General features: G+C 39.8%; 1 protein-coding gene across 3 annotated transcripts in view; it reads right to left on the bottom strand.

Annotated features, from left to right (window-relative positions):
- The window catches only part of LOC113033791 (sodium- and chloride-dependent GABA transporter ine), a 16578-nt gene extending 188 nt beyond the window's left edge, over window positions 1-16390 (bottom strand). The window contains exons 1-14 of one of the 3 annotated variants that reach the window (XM_026187895.1): window positions 16082-16390; window positions 14976-15998; window positions 12228-12362; window positions 9215-9428; window positions 8763-8895; window positions 8520-8654; window positions 5597-5700; window positions 4996-5120; window positions 3049-3161; window positions 2430-2570; window positions 2238-2337; window positions 1394-1494; window positions 1149-1316; window positions 1-689 (exon numbers count right to left, since the gene is read on the bottom strand). The exon at window positions 1-689 is cut by the window's left edge and continues 188 nt beyond it. In XM_026187895.1, coding sequence (XP_026043680.1) covers window positions 564-689; window positions 1149-1316; window positions 1394-1494; window positions 2238-2337; window positions 2430-2570; window positions 3049-3161; window positions 4996-5120; window positions 5597-5700; window positions 8520-8654; window positions 8763-8895; window positions 9215-9428; window positions 12228-12362; window positions 14976-15171 — 1791 coding nt within the window. In that variant the 5' untranslated portion in view covers window positions 15172-15998; window positions 16082-16390 and the 3' untranslated portion in view covers window positions 1-563. Of the gene's footprint in view, window positions 690-1148; window positions 1317-1393; window positions 1495-2237; window positions 2338-2429; window positions 2571-3048; window positions 3162-4995; window positions 5121-5596; window positions 5701-8519; window positions 8655-8762; window positions 8896-9214; window positions 9429-10849; window positions 10970-12227; window positions 12363-14975 lie in introns of those variants that run through there. The other 2 variants (XM_026187896.1, XM_026187897.1) reach the window with 2 other exon arrangements.
- Between the last annotated feature and the right edge of the window lie 369 nt (window positions 16391-16759).

Raw genomic sequence — 16759 nt, 5'->3', positions numbered from 1 at the left:
GGTGTAACCTACTAATCCGCTGACCAGATCACATCTGTCACACATCTATAGAACCTGTATTTTTCTGCTTTCATATTTGTAGGAGGAATATGTCTGCTTCCTGTTCATTGGACCAAGCCTTTTCAAACCAATTTCTTTTGTTGATTTAAAATTAAGTATTAAGTATTCAACTCATAAATGTAGTGACCTAAAAGGCTAAAAGGCTGCATCTACGATAGATCCATTATACACTCTTTAACCCCACAGACTCACTGATGTATACAATGAACCTTACAGCATAATGAACCAATCGTTTTAAACAATTACTCGCTCCTCAGCCACTCCTACCCAAAATAAAATAATTTTAAAATTCATCTGGTGAACAAAGCCACAGATTTTAGTTGCATTCTTTGTAAAAGGTGCAATGGGTGACTTACTGTATGGTTTTGAAGTCGCCTACAGGTTAAGTGGCTCGAGTTGTTAAAGTATAAATGCAGAGTTTGAGATAACAACAGCTCTTTGGATGTAACTGGGATTATAATAGAAATGGCCCAAAGTCTGCTTATTCCAGGCCTTGTATGTGGTCAATGTGTCAGAGGTGGCACCGAACTGAGTAATTTTTCAGACGCCAGGTTGTCAAGGTTTTGTTTTTCCGGCAGGTGAGCCATAACATTCAGGTCTATTGTCGGAGTCATAGCTGTTTTCAGTCTCTGGGGATTAAAGAAGGTAAGGTTTAAGCAATCATCAGTTTGAAAGTAATGTTCAAGCAAAGATTTAAATAAATAATCAGCAAAAGGACTATCCGTAATATCTGACTGTCACTGGAGCCACTAACCCATCACCGAACACTGCCCTTTTTATCAGCATGATTCAAAAGTCAATGGCCGTGTTTGTTCACAAACATTTTACCGCACTACTGTGAAAATGTGACACTAGTTCCCAGAAGATTAGGCAGACTGACTTTAGTCATGTTCTGATCCACCAGCAGGTCAACATTTGAACAAACATTTTAAAAAACAAATCTTTGATAATACATAAGTTTCTGTCACATCCAGGAACAAAGCAATGCCACTGGATTAGGTTTAAAGTTTGCTAATTAACATGCTAGAATAAAAAAAGTAAACATATCAAATAAATAAGCCAAAGTCTGTACAATCATATTTGCTTACCTGAAGAAGGGATCCTTTATTGTTATAGATCTCTTGTATTGCACCAAATGGGATCCATACTATAGAGACCAAAGAGACGCCCCAGCCAACCCATTCAGCCCACACTGGGTACTCGTACTTCCCATAGTGAGGAGGAGTGTACTGAATAATGCTGGAAACCAGTATGCACTATATAGAGAAATGAAGAACAGTCTTATTAACTACTTTACTGGTGGTTTTAGGTGCATTATTTAAACAGGACTCACCAGCACCAACATGGGGCAGAGCAGCAGCCAGCAGACTCGGAAGTAGATATTTGGACTTTTTCCTAGCATCCTCCTGATCATTAAGGAGATACGTGGGATACCTGAGAAAAAGAAAGAGTTTAATTATTTAACCCCTTCTTGCAAAGCGTTTTGGCAGGTGTCCACAAAAATATTAAAAATAACCCACAAAGCAAGCACAATCGAGCCAGATATGGCATGCCATCGCATAGACAGTGCCATCTATGCCAAGCCCAGCCCATATCTGGATGACATACATCTTATCATGCCAGAAGTCAACCAGCAGTGCCGGCTTGTTGCCAGATCTGGGCCAGACCTGCTTGCTATGTGGGTATGGCCTCCTCCATGTCTCCTGATGTACTGGCCTGTATCCTGGTAGCACCTCCATGCTCTGGACACTATGCTGACAGACAGAGCAAACCTTCTTGCCAAAGCTCGCATTGATGTCCCAGCCTGGATGAGCTGCACTACCTGAGCCAATTGTGTGGGTTGTAGACTCCGCCTCATGCTACCACTAGAGTGAAATCACCGCCAGCATTCAAAAGTGACCAAAACATCAGCCAGAAAGCGTAGGTACTGAGAAGTGGTCAGTGGTCACCACCTGCAGAACCACTCCTTTATTGGGAATGTCTTATGCTAATTGCCTATAATTTCTATTCCATTTGCACAACAGCATGTGAAATTGATTGTCAGTCAGTGCTGCTTCCTAAGTGGACAGTTTGATTTCACAAAAGTGTGATTGACTTGGAGTTACATTGTGTTGTTTAAGTGTTCCCCTTATTTTTTTTAAACATAAACAAAAAAGTGAACTTCATGTGAATTTTACCAAAGATCCAACAGATGGCAACAACCTCAAAGAAAGCCAAGAACACAAGAGAAACCACAGCAGTGTAGTGGTCCATCAGCTGAAACACGTAGATACCTCCCTGTAAGTAAAAGACAGACCTACATGACAAAACAGTGACTCTTACCACATCCCCAAATTATGTTTCCCTGAGAAGTGTCTTACATACTGTACCTTGGTAATGTGAGGAATCCCCAGTACAAAGCAAACAAAGCACACAGCCAGGACCAGCAGCTCTTCTCTCTTCAGGAACGGCAGAACTTTGACTCCAAATTCATCCTTTATGTATGTCACAGCTACCTCAACTGTGGCAAACTGCAGAACAAAAGATTTAATACAAACTTAATGGTTATCTGCAGACCTTGGAGTTTTAAATCATAATCACAGTCATTCAGATGTCGTACATATTTCTCCTTGTTTAGCCTGTCTGTCTTACTGTCTGTGTTGTGAGTGGCAGATATGGCAATACTCAGCCCTCAGTTCTCTAGCACTCAGCCTACCAGCTCAACTCAGACAGACGAGCATTCTCCAGGCTTCTCAGCCTGCATGCTCTATCTCTCTTGATCCATCTTAGCTTCATCTTAACACTTGTATATTTACATTCAAGCCTTTTATATTAAAGCAAAAGTAGTATGGTAATAAAATATCCAAACAGTAAAGGCAAACCACAGTGAGGGTAAGAGACCTCTTTTGATACAAGTGTGCAAATGTTTCCTTTATATTCAAAAGTGCAAAAGCTAAAGTTTGATGTAAAAAATTAAGTGTACAGCGCTGCAGATGTTTAGATGTTTACCTGACTGTCCACGCCCAGACACAACAGCATGATAAAGAAAAGTGGGGCCCATAGCTGAAAGACTGGCATGGTTGAAAGAACTTCAGGGTACACAACAAACACCAAACCAGCACCTGAAATATAACACAACAGAGGACTTGTTGCTATTTTACAATGCAGACATATACAAATGCAGGATATCCGTTGCTATTCCAGCTTAAGTTGGCTGTGCTGTACTGAGCTGTACTTTAAATGTGTGTTATTTGGAGCATATTTTGAGTTCTGTTAAAATATAAACTGGGATCCATTCAGTGACATGCACATATTTCTTTGCTTGGCAAGAGTTATGAGATAAATATTTAGCTTAGCTCAGTTTATAGTGAAGTAAAGGGCTCAGACATGTTTAAGATAACCCTAACTAAAGTGTAACAAAGCACAACAAGGTCCTTCATTCATGACATGAGCTCCTGAACTCCCTGGAATCATATAGCTAGACAATAAGATTTCGCCTGCACGTAGAAATTAGCGGCAGCTTAAAGAAGCACACTGCAAGACTGTAGTTGGAGACTCGGGAGGACGAGAGAACAAAACTAGTGTACAGTGAAAAAATATTTGCCCCCTCTCTGATTCTTAATATGTCACTTATTTGCAACACTTGAATGTTTCAGATCATCCAATACGTTTAAACATTTGACAAAGATAACCCAACCCAAGGAGTGAGCTCAACTCCTGAAAAACATCCCCACACCGCAATCCACTAACCTTTACACTTGGCACAATGCATTCAGTCAAGTACCGTTGTCCTGGCAACCATCGAACCCAAACTCGTCCATCAGAAACGCAAAAGCGTGATTTGTGACTCAAGCGAACATGTCTCCACTACTCTAGAGTCGAGTGGTGCTGTGCTTTACACCACGTGGGCTAAAGCTCAGGAGGTAGCACAAGTCACCTACTGACCAGAAGGTTGGTGGTTCGATCTCCATCTGCTCCAGTTTCCATGCCAAAGATACTAACCCCATGTTGCTCTATGAATGTGTATGTGTGTTAGATAAAAAGCCCTTACATAGAAAAACCCATTTCATTGCCCCGTAGTTCTGTAGCGATGGAAAGTTAGCGACCCATTCTTTCAGTCGTGTTTGTAAAAGCAGTCTGAATGCCTAGGTGCTCGGAAGTTATTGGAATTCAATGATTTGGATGGGTGAGTGAATACTTTTGGTAATATAGTGTATCTAACCAGCACAAACTGCAATCAAGCATTCTTGTCTAAGGGGCACTTATTAAAAATTACAATTTGTGAAGAAAGTTCAACCAATTAAGAGCAAAGTGATTTTTCAAAGTGAATCAGACCTAACATCTGATGACAGCTGACAGGAACAATTTGACATTGAGATCAGAGGATTTTATCTGAACACACGCAATCTGTCTTTAATAACTCACTGCTTGACTGCTGATGCTTAAATGTTGCTTAAACACTTAACAACACTTAACTAAATTAAACTACACTCTCTCACACAGGCATGTATACACAAGTTATGTACTCAAAAAGGGCACTTGAAAGATTTAGTACTGTTCATTAAGCTGAGAAAGTCTTGCAGTTTCGACTATAGTATGAAAACTGAATTTGCCACAGTGCAGTTAGATTACTCTACTTACAGCAACAGACACACAATTGTTTGTACAGGCAGTTGATGAATAGTACTCCTTATAGTGAATACAGTGAATTTTCCTTATATAATTAGTCGGGAGCCACTTTAGGAAACTGCATCCAGATGTGCACATCCTGAAATATGCCTTTATTTTCCATGGAAAGAAGAGACATGTTCCAAGGACAAGGAAAACAAACATCAGCTCTTAAAACAAGCCTGGGATCTGTCTCCAGTCTTGAACTATGATGATCTATCTCTCTTCTTTTTAAAGTCCTCAAGATAAAACAAAGCTACAAGTCTGATGTTGTTTTCAGCGACTCACCATCTGTAGCTATGTTGTCCACTGGGAGGTTATGTATATGAGACATGTAACCGACAGCTGAGAAGATCACGAAGCCAGCCAGGATACTAGTGAAAGAGTTGGCCACTGATACAATCAATGCATCCCTGGTAAAGAAAAAGGACAATGTCTGTGAAATGTAGTTTATTGCTCTCGTGTTATTGTCAAGCTCGCACTTTATCAGAAATGTCTGAGACCTTCAGTGGTGCACATGCAGCATTAGCACCCCAGGATCTTTAACAGCAAAGCAAATTTTGAAAGAAAATACAATTTGTTCCATAAATAATTTAACTTTGTTCCCCACCTGCTGTGAGCAAAACAGCTATATAACCACATGCCCTCAAATCACAGGCAACCAAGACCACTGCTGTTCATCAAGGAAACTGTCAAGTTTACAGTAACATGCTGTGTCTGTATTAACTACAAGAAAGAGGGTGATACAGCATCTTTTAATTTACTGTGTATTGAAGTCAAGTGAACCCACACTGTTCTTTTTCAGCATTTTGTGTCCATCTTATTAAAAAATGACTGCTTTTTCCACTCTGTTTGAGCTTTTTTTAGACAGAGTGTTATGAATGCTTACCTGAGAATGTTGTTGTTGAACTTGTTGTAACTTGCCATTGAAATCATCGAGCCAAATGCTATTCCAAGTGAGTTAAACACCTGGGCAGCTGCATTAAGCCAAACCTGTGATATAGACAGAGGAGAGCCGAAGATTGATACGAGTATGGTTTCATTTGATTTGGATTTGAAGGCCATGGAAATGTATTTTCTTTATAAGCATCTTCCTGCAGAGGTGAACAGTCTTGAGTGAAATCAGATGAGAAATCTATACGTTGTGATTTTCAGCGAACAAAGTCATGTCAAACATCTTTGTACACTGCCTGCAGTTTAGGAGCTATCGTTGCTAATAACTAATTACAAACAATGAAACTAACCATAATACCCATTAACATGTGACCTGTTGTGGTGGTCTGTGGTGGCCTGCACTGGGGCGCTGGCAGCAGGACCCCTGATTGTTGTCTGTATGATGGACGTAGTGAAGGAGGACATGCAGAGGATTGGTGTGACAGAGGAAGATACTACAGATAAGGTGAGATAGAGGCAGATGATCCTTAAAGGACCCAGTCAAAAGAAAGAGAAGAAGAGGTATTTGTCATGGTCTTCCTATCCTCACTGATTTTCTGCCAAGATTTGTTTCTTTTTCTCTCTCTCCCAATTCTACTTTTTCTGCATAATCCATCATACAACATGTAATCAAATGGAAAAGTCTGTTTTTAAAACTTGTTTTATTAGTTTAAATTTTTTAACTTTATGCATCAAGCAAAAATGTTATTATATGCAACATTCTCTGACTGGAAGAAATTTGTTTAACATTTAAACCTATTTAAACCTATTTTCTGCACATTCCAGCACACAAAATAAAATATTTTTTGTGTTAACACTTTTGTCACTTTTTATGGAATCAAACTTAAAGTAAGGTCAGTACTTCCACGCTTTAAACGCTGCACGCTCATACTCTCTCCTGCACTCGATATATTATCCATTGTTGATCTGCACACAGCTGTTGTCAGGAAGGTAGCACTCGCTTACATCACTGTCATGAGACATTCTCGCAAAAAACTCACAGTTTTAGTAACGCAGTAACGCAGCGTTCCTACGGGAAAGTAACGGTAATCTAATTGCAATAGTAATCCCTTATTTTACTCGTTACTTGAAAAAAGTAATCGGATTACAGTAACATGTCGCCCATCTCTGGTGGTGAGCCAGTCTGTCTGAGAGTGTTTGCTTTTAAAAATACATATTTTCTCTTCTTACAGTCATGTGAAAAACAAGGATTTCACAGGAATAACTACACCTATGATTCAATAGCTTGAAGCATCTTTAGCAGCGATAACTGAAGTAATTGTTTTCTTTTATCAATCTCTCACATCATTGTTGCAGAATTTTTAACAATTATCATGTTAAGGAAAGACTATAGAGTTGTAGTTCTTTGGGTATTTTTTTGCAGCAGTTTCTACTAGAGATGGACCGATCCGTCTGATACTGACCTAAATTACTGGATCGGATATCGGAGAGAAATAAAAAATGTAATCGATCCATTAAATATCAAAAAAGCACTTCACAAAACTTGTGACATGGCATATCTCGGCTCATAACCGTAGCACGTCGGAGCAGTGTGTCTCACGTGATAGAGCGGCTGTGGCGTGCGAGACCTGCCTCTCTCTCTCCCTCCCTCTCCTGCTGCTACTTCAATCATGAAACTGATCAGTAATCAGCTGATCGGCTTTTCTGTCGTGAATCCGTCTCTCTTGTTTGTTTATCGCCCACTTCGCACCAGAAAGAGGAAACCAGAGGCTGAACAACAGCAGCACGTTTAAGCTTGATAATCTGTTGTTAGAATTTATTTAATATTACTTTCTACACCAGGATCGTTTTTCTACTTAGCTGACGGCTGGTAACTGTGCAGCAAAGTTTAGCCAGGGGGGCCGATAGGGCATTAACAGGGAAAAGGGTGCACAAAGACATACTTTTCTTTCTTATTCTCATTTAAAATGTCTAGCTTTTAATAAATAATTATCCGAATCTTACACCCAAAGTTTTAATCTGATGTAAAATGTATAGAAGTCCATTACTGTATATAGTAACTATTAAGTCTAATATACCCTAGTAAGCTATAGTACTTTTTCCTTTGGGAAGGTACCATCTGTGCAGTCTGCAATTCTGTTGAAGAAAGATGTTGAATCTATTTAATTATTCTTGAAAAATAATTGATTTCTGTGCATTTTTTTTTTCACCCTGCATCAAATTAAAGTTGATTATGTTGATTAAGCATCATGAGGTGGAGGGTGGTTCCCTATTTTTTATTTTTTTGCTGGGAGTTTGCAACCCTATTAGTTAGGTTGCTTATTCTTTAAAATACCAGAATAGGGAGGATGGTGTAGGTTTAAGTTTATTAGATTGATCAGTTTTGCTGAACTATGAAATATTTTGGGTGCAGTGTATTTTTTGCATACAGGTATAACAGAATAGCTTTAGTGTTTGTTTGTTTTTAAACTTGCGTATGAACTTATAAAAAATGCAGCAAGATATTAAAAAAACTTTTATTGATTAAAAACACACTATATCGGATTCATATCGGTATCGGCCGATATCCAAATTTATGATATTGGTATCTAACATAAAAAAGTGGTATCGTGCCATCTCTAGTTTCTACATGCTTTTCTTTTCAAATCACTGTATGTGGCCAAGGAACAATCTCAACAATCTCAACGTTTAAAGAGTCCATGGCTGAAATAACCTTTTCAGGTCGGGTCTGGCATGCTTTAAGATTGACCCTTGAACAGACACAAGTTAAAAGCTTACTCTTTCAAAAGGGACACTTCAAGCTTCAAAGAAAGAAAAAGGTGACTTGATTTGTTTTTGTACGCAGACCAGTACAAACTAGTACAAATTGGGTTTTGGTACCAATGTTTAACCAACATCCCAGAGATAAGTAGTCTCACCTTCACTTCAAACAGTTTGCTCCACACCGGTGTGACAAAATAGAGGATACCATTCTTGGCTCCAGGAAGCTGCACATTGTTGATGAGCAGGGCAAACAGGATGAAGTATGGAAACACAGCAGTGAAATATACTACCTATAGAAAAAATGGCAAAAAAACCAAATGGTGAATGTCAACTTGAAATCCCCCTAAAAAAAACCTTCATCACAATCACCATGACACAGCAAAAGTCATTTTTCTCACCTTTCCTGTGGATTTAACTCCTTTAAATATACATAAGTACACAATAACCCAAGCAAAGACAAGACACCCAAAGAGTTCCCAACGAAGACCACCTAATTCTTCAATACCGCGAGTCTTTTCCAGAAGTCTGTTTCTGTGAAAAGGAAAGAAAAACATGCGACTAAAGTATCTTCAAATACCCAGAAAATTCGAGATAACTGCGATTAGAACATATTAGTAAAGCCTGACCAGCATGCAGTACAATGCACTCACAGAGAGAAGAAAAAACTACAAAACATTTTGAGGTAAACAACAAAAACTGCTTTAAATTTGGTCAAAGACACTTTGCTAATGACTAATGACGGTTTTCAGTAACTTTAAGAAGAAGAACACAACATGATTTGAGCGAGCACTGCTTATACAGCACAAAAGTGCCATACAGAGTGAGCTGCAAGGAAGTGATGTCTTCTCACTCAAAGAACTGTTGGCTAGCAGACTGCAGGTGGGTATCATTGCCAGGAAAGCCACTCGAACAATTTCCAACAGCATTCCAGGTGTTGTTGCAGGACTTCCAGGGCAGAGTCTCCATTCCGAAGGAGTTGAATAAATAGTAAAGTGCCCAGCTCATGAGCACATTATAATAGGTGCAGAAAACGAAGGAGATAACAACTGTGGCCAGACCAACACCTGCAGAGTGACACGTGGGGATAAAGAGAGTAGTGAGAGACAGCTCTACAGGAGTCGTGCCAACTGTGGGAAAGAAGCTGTACACGTTGCTTTATTCTCATACCCAAAGCATTACTGAGTGCCATATACTTGGGCCTGATAACAATGGCATATATCTTTTGTAGAACAACCAGAGAAGAGCCAGTATCATTAATAACCTCTGCCCAGTTTCCCCAATACACAGCCACAGACGAGACAAATTCCTGGGGCCTTTGAGTAGAAATTACGCCTTGTTGTTCAGCAGGTGAATATAAAAGACTACTGAGTGAGGTGAGATCAAAGCCATTCAGCAGATGTAAATTATTCAGTCTTTTAACACCTGTGGTTCTGAGCTGCGTGTCAGGTTTCAGACTGGGGCAAGTATATGTGTAAATACCAAATGCAAGTTTCAGCCTCCTCCACAGGGAATTCAGAACAATGACTCGGTTAAAGAGCTCCCATCTGGAAGAGGTATACAGGGTCATTAATTAGCTGAAATATCAGCCCTTTTAAATACAACAAAAAAATCTGTTCATTTGCTGAGTCAGACCGTTTTATGTGTCGAGATCAATGGTTAGAAGACTATGCTGCCATCTTTCAGAATACACTTATTTGTGCGCTTTGGGAAAGTCACTTAAATGACAGCTAAAAGTCTGTAATTTAACACTTGTACAGTTGCTTTTCTTCATTTTCTAGTCTGTTTCCTAAATAGAGACTGTTGGTCATCTAAGCAAAGGTACTGAGGATTAAGAGACACAGTTTTGCACCTTGAGATTTCCAACTTTTGCACTTTTTTTGTCTGCCAGTTGTTTTTTTATGGACTTTTTGTGAATTTCTGCTGTTTATGTAAGATTAAACATTCACTGGAGTATTTTTTAACACTTGTGTCTGTACTTCTACTTAAGTAAAGAAAGCCTGTATTTCTGCCACCTCTGCACAGCTGCTGCTCATTGTCGAAAGGCTGGAATGCCACGCGCCACAGATCCATGTCTGTAAAATATACATGTCTCCATGTAGTAAAATGTGGAGGGGGAGGCAGCTGAATAACAGCTCTGAGCAAAGGAAAACCCTCTAATCTCCAGGATCAGTGCAAACCACTGCTTAGTAAGTGAGCTCTACTTCCTTTTGTTATCACCTGTTTGCCTCTTTCACACTAAATATTATTTCATATTATATTATTTCACACTGCCAAAAAATCTGAAACAGTTCAACTAAAGAAAAGCAAGGCAGAGTAATTAAAGTATTGCTAGGATTAAGGATTAGTGGATAACTCAGACATGGGTATATTTGCTATATTTGTGGGAAGCTGGGAAGCTGCATCATGGATCACAGGTACATGACAGTAAACTGCACTCAAATTGCACAGGTGAGTCATTCAGAAGAATATACAAAAAAAAGACTACCTGCTTTGGGCCCCTGTTTAGCACAGAGCATTAACCAGGAAGAAATGAGCGATAAATCAAGTGAAGGACCCAAACGTTTTGACCGGGTAGATAATCTCTGTCCTTAAGGAGATAAGAAAACTATGGAGAAAAATCCTCAAGTTAAAACAAGAGAGAAAGCATTGTCATTTCACACCCACAAGTAGAGATTGTTGATGGCTGGTCTCTTGTTTGATTTAGAGGGATTTGGACAGACTGTTGGTCCTCTCAGAGTCCATACTTTTCATTTTCTGGAGATGTAAAACTGTGGGAATGTCTCAGCTTCTATATTTTTTTTTAACAACAATCGAACTTTAAGGAATATACTGATCCACTTTATTGGCCTTTTTAATGAACTAATGCAGACTCAGAGAGAACATCTTCAGTCGCTCGTGATTGACTTAATTATCACGGATTTTACTGACGTCAACTTGATGGTTTGAAAGGTTCAATCATACCTCACAAAAGTTAAAATACATGCAGTCACAGAAGTTGAAAATTTGGCTAAACAAGTTCTCATCCATCAACATGAAAAAATATGAAAGAAAATAAAGCAGGATTTATTCAAACCAAAGCATTAAGATAAGATAAGATAAGATAAGACAACCTTTATTAGTCCCACACGTGGGAAATTTGTTAAGACACCTGCATGCCTTCACCGTGGCTAAATATGGATAAATAATATTTATCTGAGATCCTTTTTTTACTTTACACTGAATGGTAATGTGGGCTTCATGGCTGGAGGAAAGCAGAAAATCCACACATGAGGTCTGTCATGTTTTACATAAATTATTCCCGTTTTTCATGATTGTCAAGTTTTTAAAAAAAACTTGCTTCTGTCAGGGTGTGGCAAGATTTCAAACCATCTCACTCTCATACATGGGTTGACTGCACTTTGTGCTTGGTTGTCTTTATAAAGTGTGTTGCTGTTTGTGTTTCTTAACCCCTTTGCAGCTTTAACTCATCCTTGGCTGAAGACTTTTCTTTTTTCCATTTCTGTGTGTCGTCTGATTCATATGCTATGTTTTAATGTTGACAGCAATTATCTTTGAAATAAACACAGATATAATCTTGTGTTTTCATTGTGCTACAAATTTTAAATACATCAAGCTTGTCTGACCTCTTCTACAGTTACCTGGGTTGGTAGGGCAGTCCATTTTAGAACTCACTGTTTAGACTCTGTATTGATCAGCTGGAGTTTCTGGTGCTGTTGGCTAATAATTAAATATTTGTCTGCAAATATATGAGTTGGACTCTTGGTTTTGGATTTTGAAATCTATTATAAATGCATACGAAGGAAAAAACGTGTTTTAAAGGTGGTCCAACAACAAAAATAAATAAGTCCTGGATAGTAACTTACCTTTCAACAAGGGACAGATTTTGGCGAAAGCATGCACAGGCCCTAAACGAGTATACTGCCCAACAGTAAACTCCATGAAGAGCAGAGGAATGCCACACACGAGCACCATGGTAAGATAAGGAATCAGGAAGGCACCTGAAGAAAACAAAATTTAGCAGGTTTACAGCTCTTCTGAATAAACCAGCTGCAGAAAATTCCAAATAAATACTGCTGCCAATGTCCAGATGACAATTGTAAGCTCACAGTGATTGTTTTATAGTAGTCATATATTTATAATAACTAAGTAAGTAACTGCTGAATATCCTCTTTAACAAAATCTAGACAGCTTCTACGCTGTTTAGAAGTTAGTGTTTGTTCCTTTGCTTGCTTGTTTTGCTGATCATTTATGGTCGGTGGTTCGATCCCAGGCTGCCTCCTGGCTGCATGCCAAATATCCTTGGGCAAGATACTAACCCCATGTTTGCCTACTGGTGGTGGTCAGAGGGCCCGGTGGCGCCAGTGTCCGGCAGCCTCGCCTCTGTCAGTGCGCCCCAGGGCAGCTGTGGCTACAATGTAGCTTGCCATCACCAGTGTGTGAATGTGTGTGTGAATGGGTGAATGACTGAATGTAGTGTAAAGCGCTTTGGGGTCCTTTGTCATGGTCCTGGGTCGGTGACCCAGCGCTTTAAGTTTATTATTATCATTTTCCAGTTCATCATGATTATTATTGTTGTTTGAGTTCTACGTGTTATATTCGGTCTGTATCTCTGTCTATGGTGTCACCCCGTCTGTTTGTGAATCTGTTTAGTTCAGCGTCTTGTCTGGTGTCCTGTTTTATTGTGAAGGTCTGTGTCATATGTGAGTGTGTTCAGTTTACGTTTCCCCTGTCTCGTCAGCTGTGATTTCTCCCAGGTGTGTTCCCCTCCTGTCTCTCATCCCTTGATTACTGCCGTCTGTGTATTTAAGCCCTGTGTTTCTCTGTGTCAGTGTCGCGTCGTTAACGTCTGTTCACCCTCAACTTGCTGTGTGTTCATGATTTCCAGTCCTCCTGCATCTCAGTTTAGAGTTTTGTTTGCTTTTGTGAGTTTTATTTTATGTTGAAGTTTTGTTCCAGCAATAAAGCTGCATTTTCAGTTGAAACCTCGTTTCCTAAGAGTCCTGCACCTTGGGTCCACCACTCCTGCCTGCCTGCCACACAGCCAACCATGACATCCTTAAGGACTAGAAAAGCGCTATACAAATGCAGGCCATTTACCATTTTACCATTTATGCAACAGAGTACAATTTCCACTAGAGGCAGAATTTGCTTGTATAATTTTTTTGTGATGATTATCAAAAAGCATACAGCTGATGCTCAGTTTCTATTTCTTAAATGCTGGTGTCAAATATTTTATTATTATGATAAATGATTATGATATTTTATACCAGAGCAATGTCATTTCAGCCCCAGATTTGAACGTTTCTGTCACTGTGCTTAAGGAACCCACGCACATGCATGTGCCACTTTTCAAATATGTGCATGAGGAAAAAATAGCAGGAGCTGTAATTGCAGGTGTAAAAGTTTGAACAAAGTGTATCTGAGCATTATTGACGAAATAATGATGAAAAAAAAGCATAACTGAAAACATAACTAAAAGTAAATCTGAAATGTTTCGAAAATGTATTTCTTTTATGTTTGTGCCCATTTCTACTTATTTATTGAAGTAAGTATGAAATATTAAAGTCACTAAGAGTTAAACCCTTTTTATTGTCTTTGCATTTTCTCATTCAATTTTATATTACCAGTTATTTTGAAACAAATAAAAAAAATCCATAAAAAACAAATCAGTAAATAACTAAATAACCCTTGCTGACCACTTCAATGTTAATCTACTGTTTAACAGACTACACAGTCACTGTTACATAACTGAAGAATCACGATAAATGATGGAGTGCAGGTAACCAATCATATCATATGATGATTATTAGGTATTTTAGTACCATGGGAGCATTTACTGGATATTGTTTTATAGTGACATTATACAGGAAAACTCTGTCATTCAATAAGGCCCCTTTGTTTTAGTTATTTTTCTCTTTGACCCAAGAATTGATGTGTGAGAATCACAGGCTGGTACAAGGTTGAAATACCACAGAGATCACTCCCTCAGCTACATTAGTTTCTAAATCTCTTAGGAGACGCCTGTTGAAGGCCAGATGGTTTGTTTCAGAATTCACTAATGAAAGAACTCTTTATTTCGTGCCTTGAAAATATGTCGCTGAGATAATCATAATTGTAGCTGAACTGATAAACTATACAAAGGGTGCTTCTTCACCCAAGGGCAGGAAGACGCTCCCTTATCTTGGTCTGTACTGGTTTAAACTGAGAATCTGCTGTCTCATGAATTTTTCCCTCTATATAAACTGTTGTACTTGAGAATAAAGTTGAGTTGATTTGGGAAGACAACCTGAAGCAGTCTCTGTTTTCTTGTTCTCCCAAGCTGCTCCCGAGCTCGTACTAACACGCTGAATGGCATGCTTGAATGTTACTTGAGAATATATTTGACTGTGTTACAGATTAAGGGACAATCTCTGCTGATAGACGCCCACGCCTCGGAGGAAGCCGATCCACGGATTAGGCCCTGGAAGCCGTTTCCTTCAATTATGATTTTTTTCAGTCCCGCCATGCAGAAGCCTAATAAACTTAAAAAAAAAAAAAAAAAAAAAAAAAAAAACAGTAGCTGCTGCTATGTTTACGGTCTGCTTCGTGCTCCGTGTCTTTAGCACTCTTACCTCCACCGCTGTTGTAGCACAGGTACGGGAATCTCCAAACATTACCGAGTCCCACGGCGTAACCCACCGTGGACAGGATGAACTCCAGCCGGCCGCTCCATGTGGGTCTCTGAGCCTCTGCGGTCATCTCGAGATCTGCAGTACCTGATTCCCTGCTATCAGAGGTTTCCCGTGAGTTCTCCACACCAAAATCCATTGTAGCTTAGTGATGAAGGTAAAGAGGGTTTTATTAAATCAAGATGATTCGTGCTTTAATTTGTCACAACAAATAAGTTGACTAGATTTGGTGGAGTGATGTAAAGACAAGAGAAAAATGAACTTCTAGAGGGTCTGAACCAAAGATGTCTGAGGATAAAAGGGGATGATATGCGCTACCAAGACAGCAATGACATCCCAACAAGGACTCCTAACCCAGACAGGTGTCATGTATGTTAAGGCAAAGCCCACTCCTTGTGTAAGCCTGCCTTTTCACCCTTTTGCCGGTGTTGCACAACACCTGGCTACTGTCAAACAAGTGTGGGTGTTTTGGATTGGCCCGTTCCCTTTCTTTCCAAAATAAAGGTCCAGAATCCCACCCTTTTCGTAATTGACAGACACATAAAAAGAACCATTAACGAAGTCTTCTGGCTGGTATCAGCACAAAATAAATATGAATGCGATTCAAAATATTCCACATCAAATGAGGAGAAAGTTTTAAACAGGGAAAAAAGAACAAGCTGCCACCCACGTGGAGTACACTAGCCCAGACAGTGTGTCACAGATTAGTAGGCAGAGGACTCACTCGCAGGACTCTGAAGTTTAGAGAGAAGGTGAGGGTTTATTTGCAATGTGGAACAGATAACGCGGGGCTCCAGGGAGTAGGGCGGGGTCCGAAGGGAAGGTCCAAGACGGGGGTACACACTCGCTCTTCTTCAACTTGATCCGTAACTCACTCCAAATGTCCACACCAAAAAGCTCACGCTCACTCACACACATCCACAGAAATCCAGACGGCAGGGAAGACGGGCAGGGAGTCTAGAAGGCCTGTACACAGAGAAAAAAAACAATGTCAGGAGGAAACTCTAGGAGATCAAAGTGAACAATTTCATGGGCTAGGCTACACTGACGCTAGGTAGTGTGACGATCCAGCGAGGAAGCAGCCTCTCTTGCCATCTTAAGTAGTCTGCCAGGATCAGTGTGAATGAGCCACAGGTGCGTGTTCAGGGCGGGTTCAGAGGCGGGGAATCAAGGTCCAGTTCCGCCCTGGTGGGAGAGGCTAAGACAAAAAATACACACACCACGACCTCTCCAGATCTTGAGAACCATGACACAGTGGTAGATCGTCTTGCATCCCTCTTTTATTTTGAAAGGAACCCGTTAACTCTATTCCTGCTCCCGCTCCGCTTTACTGGCCTAATGCGAGTTTGAATCGTATGAATAGATCACTGGCTTTGTTCGGTGTAATATTTACCATGTAGACCAGTTTCCTTTACTGGCATAGGGAAAAACTCATAAAGAGGGATTACTCTAGCCAATATAAAGTTGAATTGAAGGTTCTTTTAAAGTGGTTTTATTTATGGTCCTTTCTGCTCTTTTTACAAAATCTATATTGGATGAGTGTGTGCAGAGTTTTATTGCTTAAAAGCAAATACACTATTCTACTCTGTTCTATAGGGTTTATGTTCCGTAAACGTGTGCCACAAGCTGGTTGAACCGCAGACTGACCCGAAGACTAATTTAGCTGTCAAGTAGCAGCCAATCAGAACGCTCCCTGCTTGCACGAGGAGACTGTTGGTGGTTGTTGG

This window comes from Astatotilapia calliptera, chromosome 12, assembly GCF_900246225.1.
Source record: "Astatotilapia calliptera chromosome 12, fAstCal1.2, whole genome shotgun sequence".
NCBI lineage: Eukaryota > Metazoa > Chordata > Actinopteri > Cichliformes > Cichlidae > Astatotilapia > Astatotilapia calliptera.
This window is presented reverse-complemented; position numbering and strand designations above follow the sequence as displayed.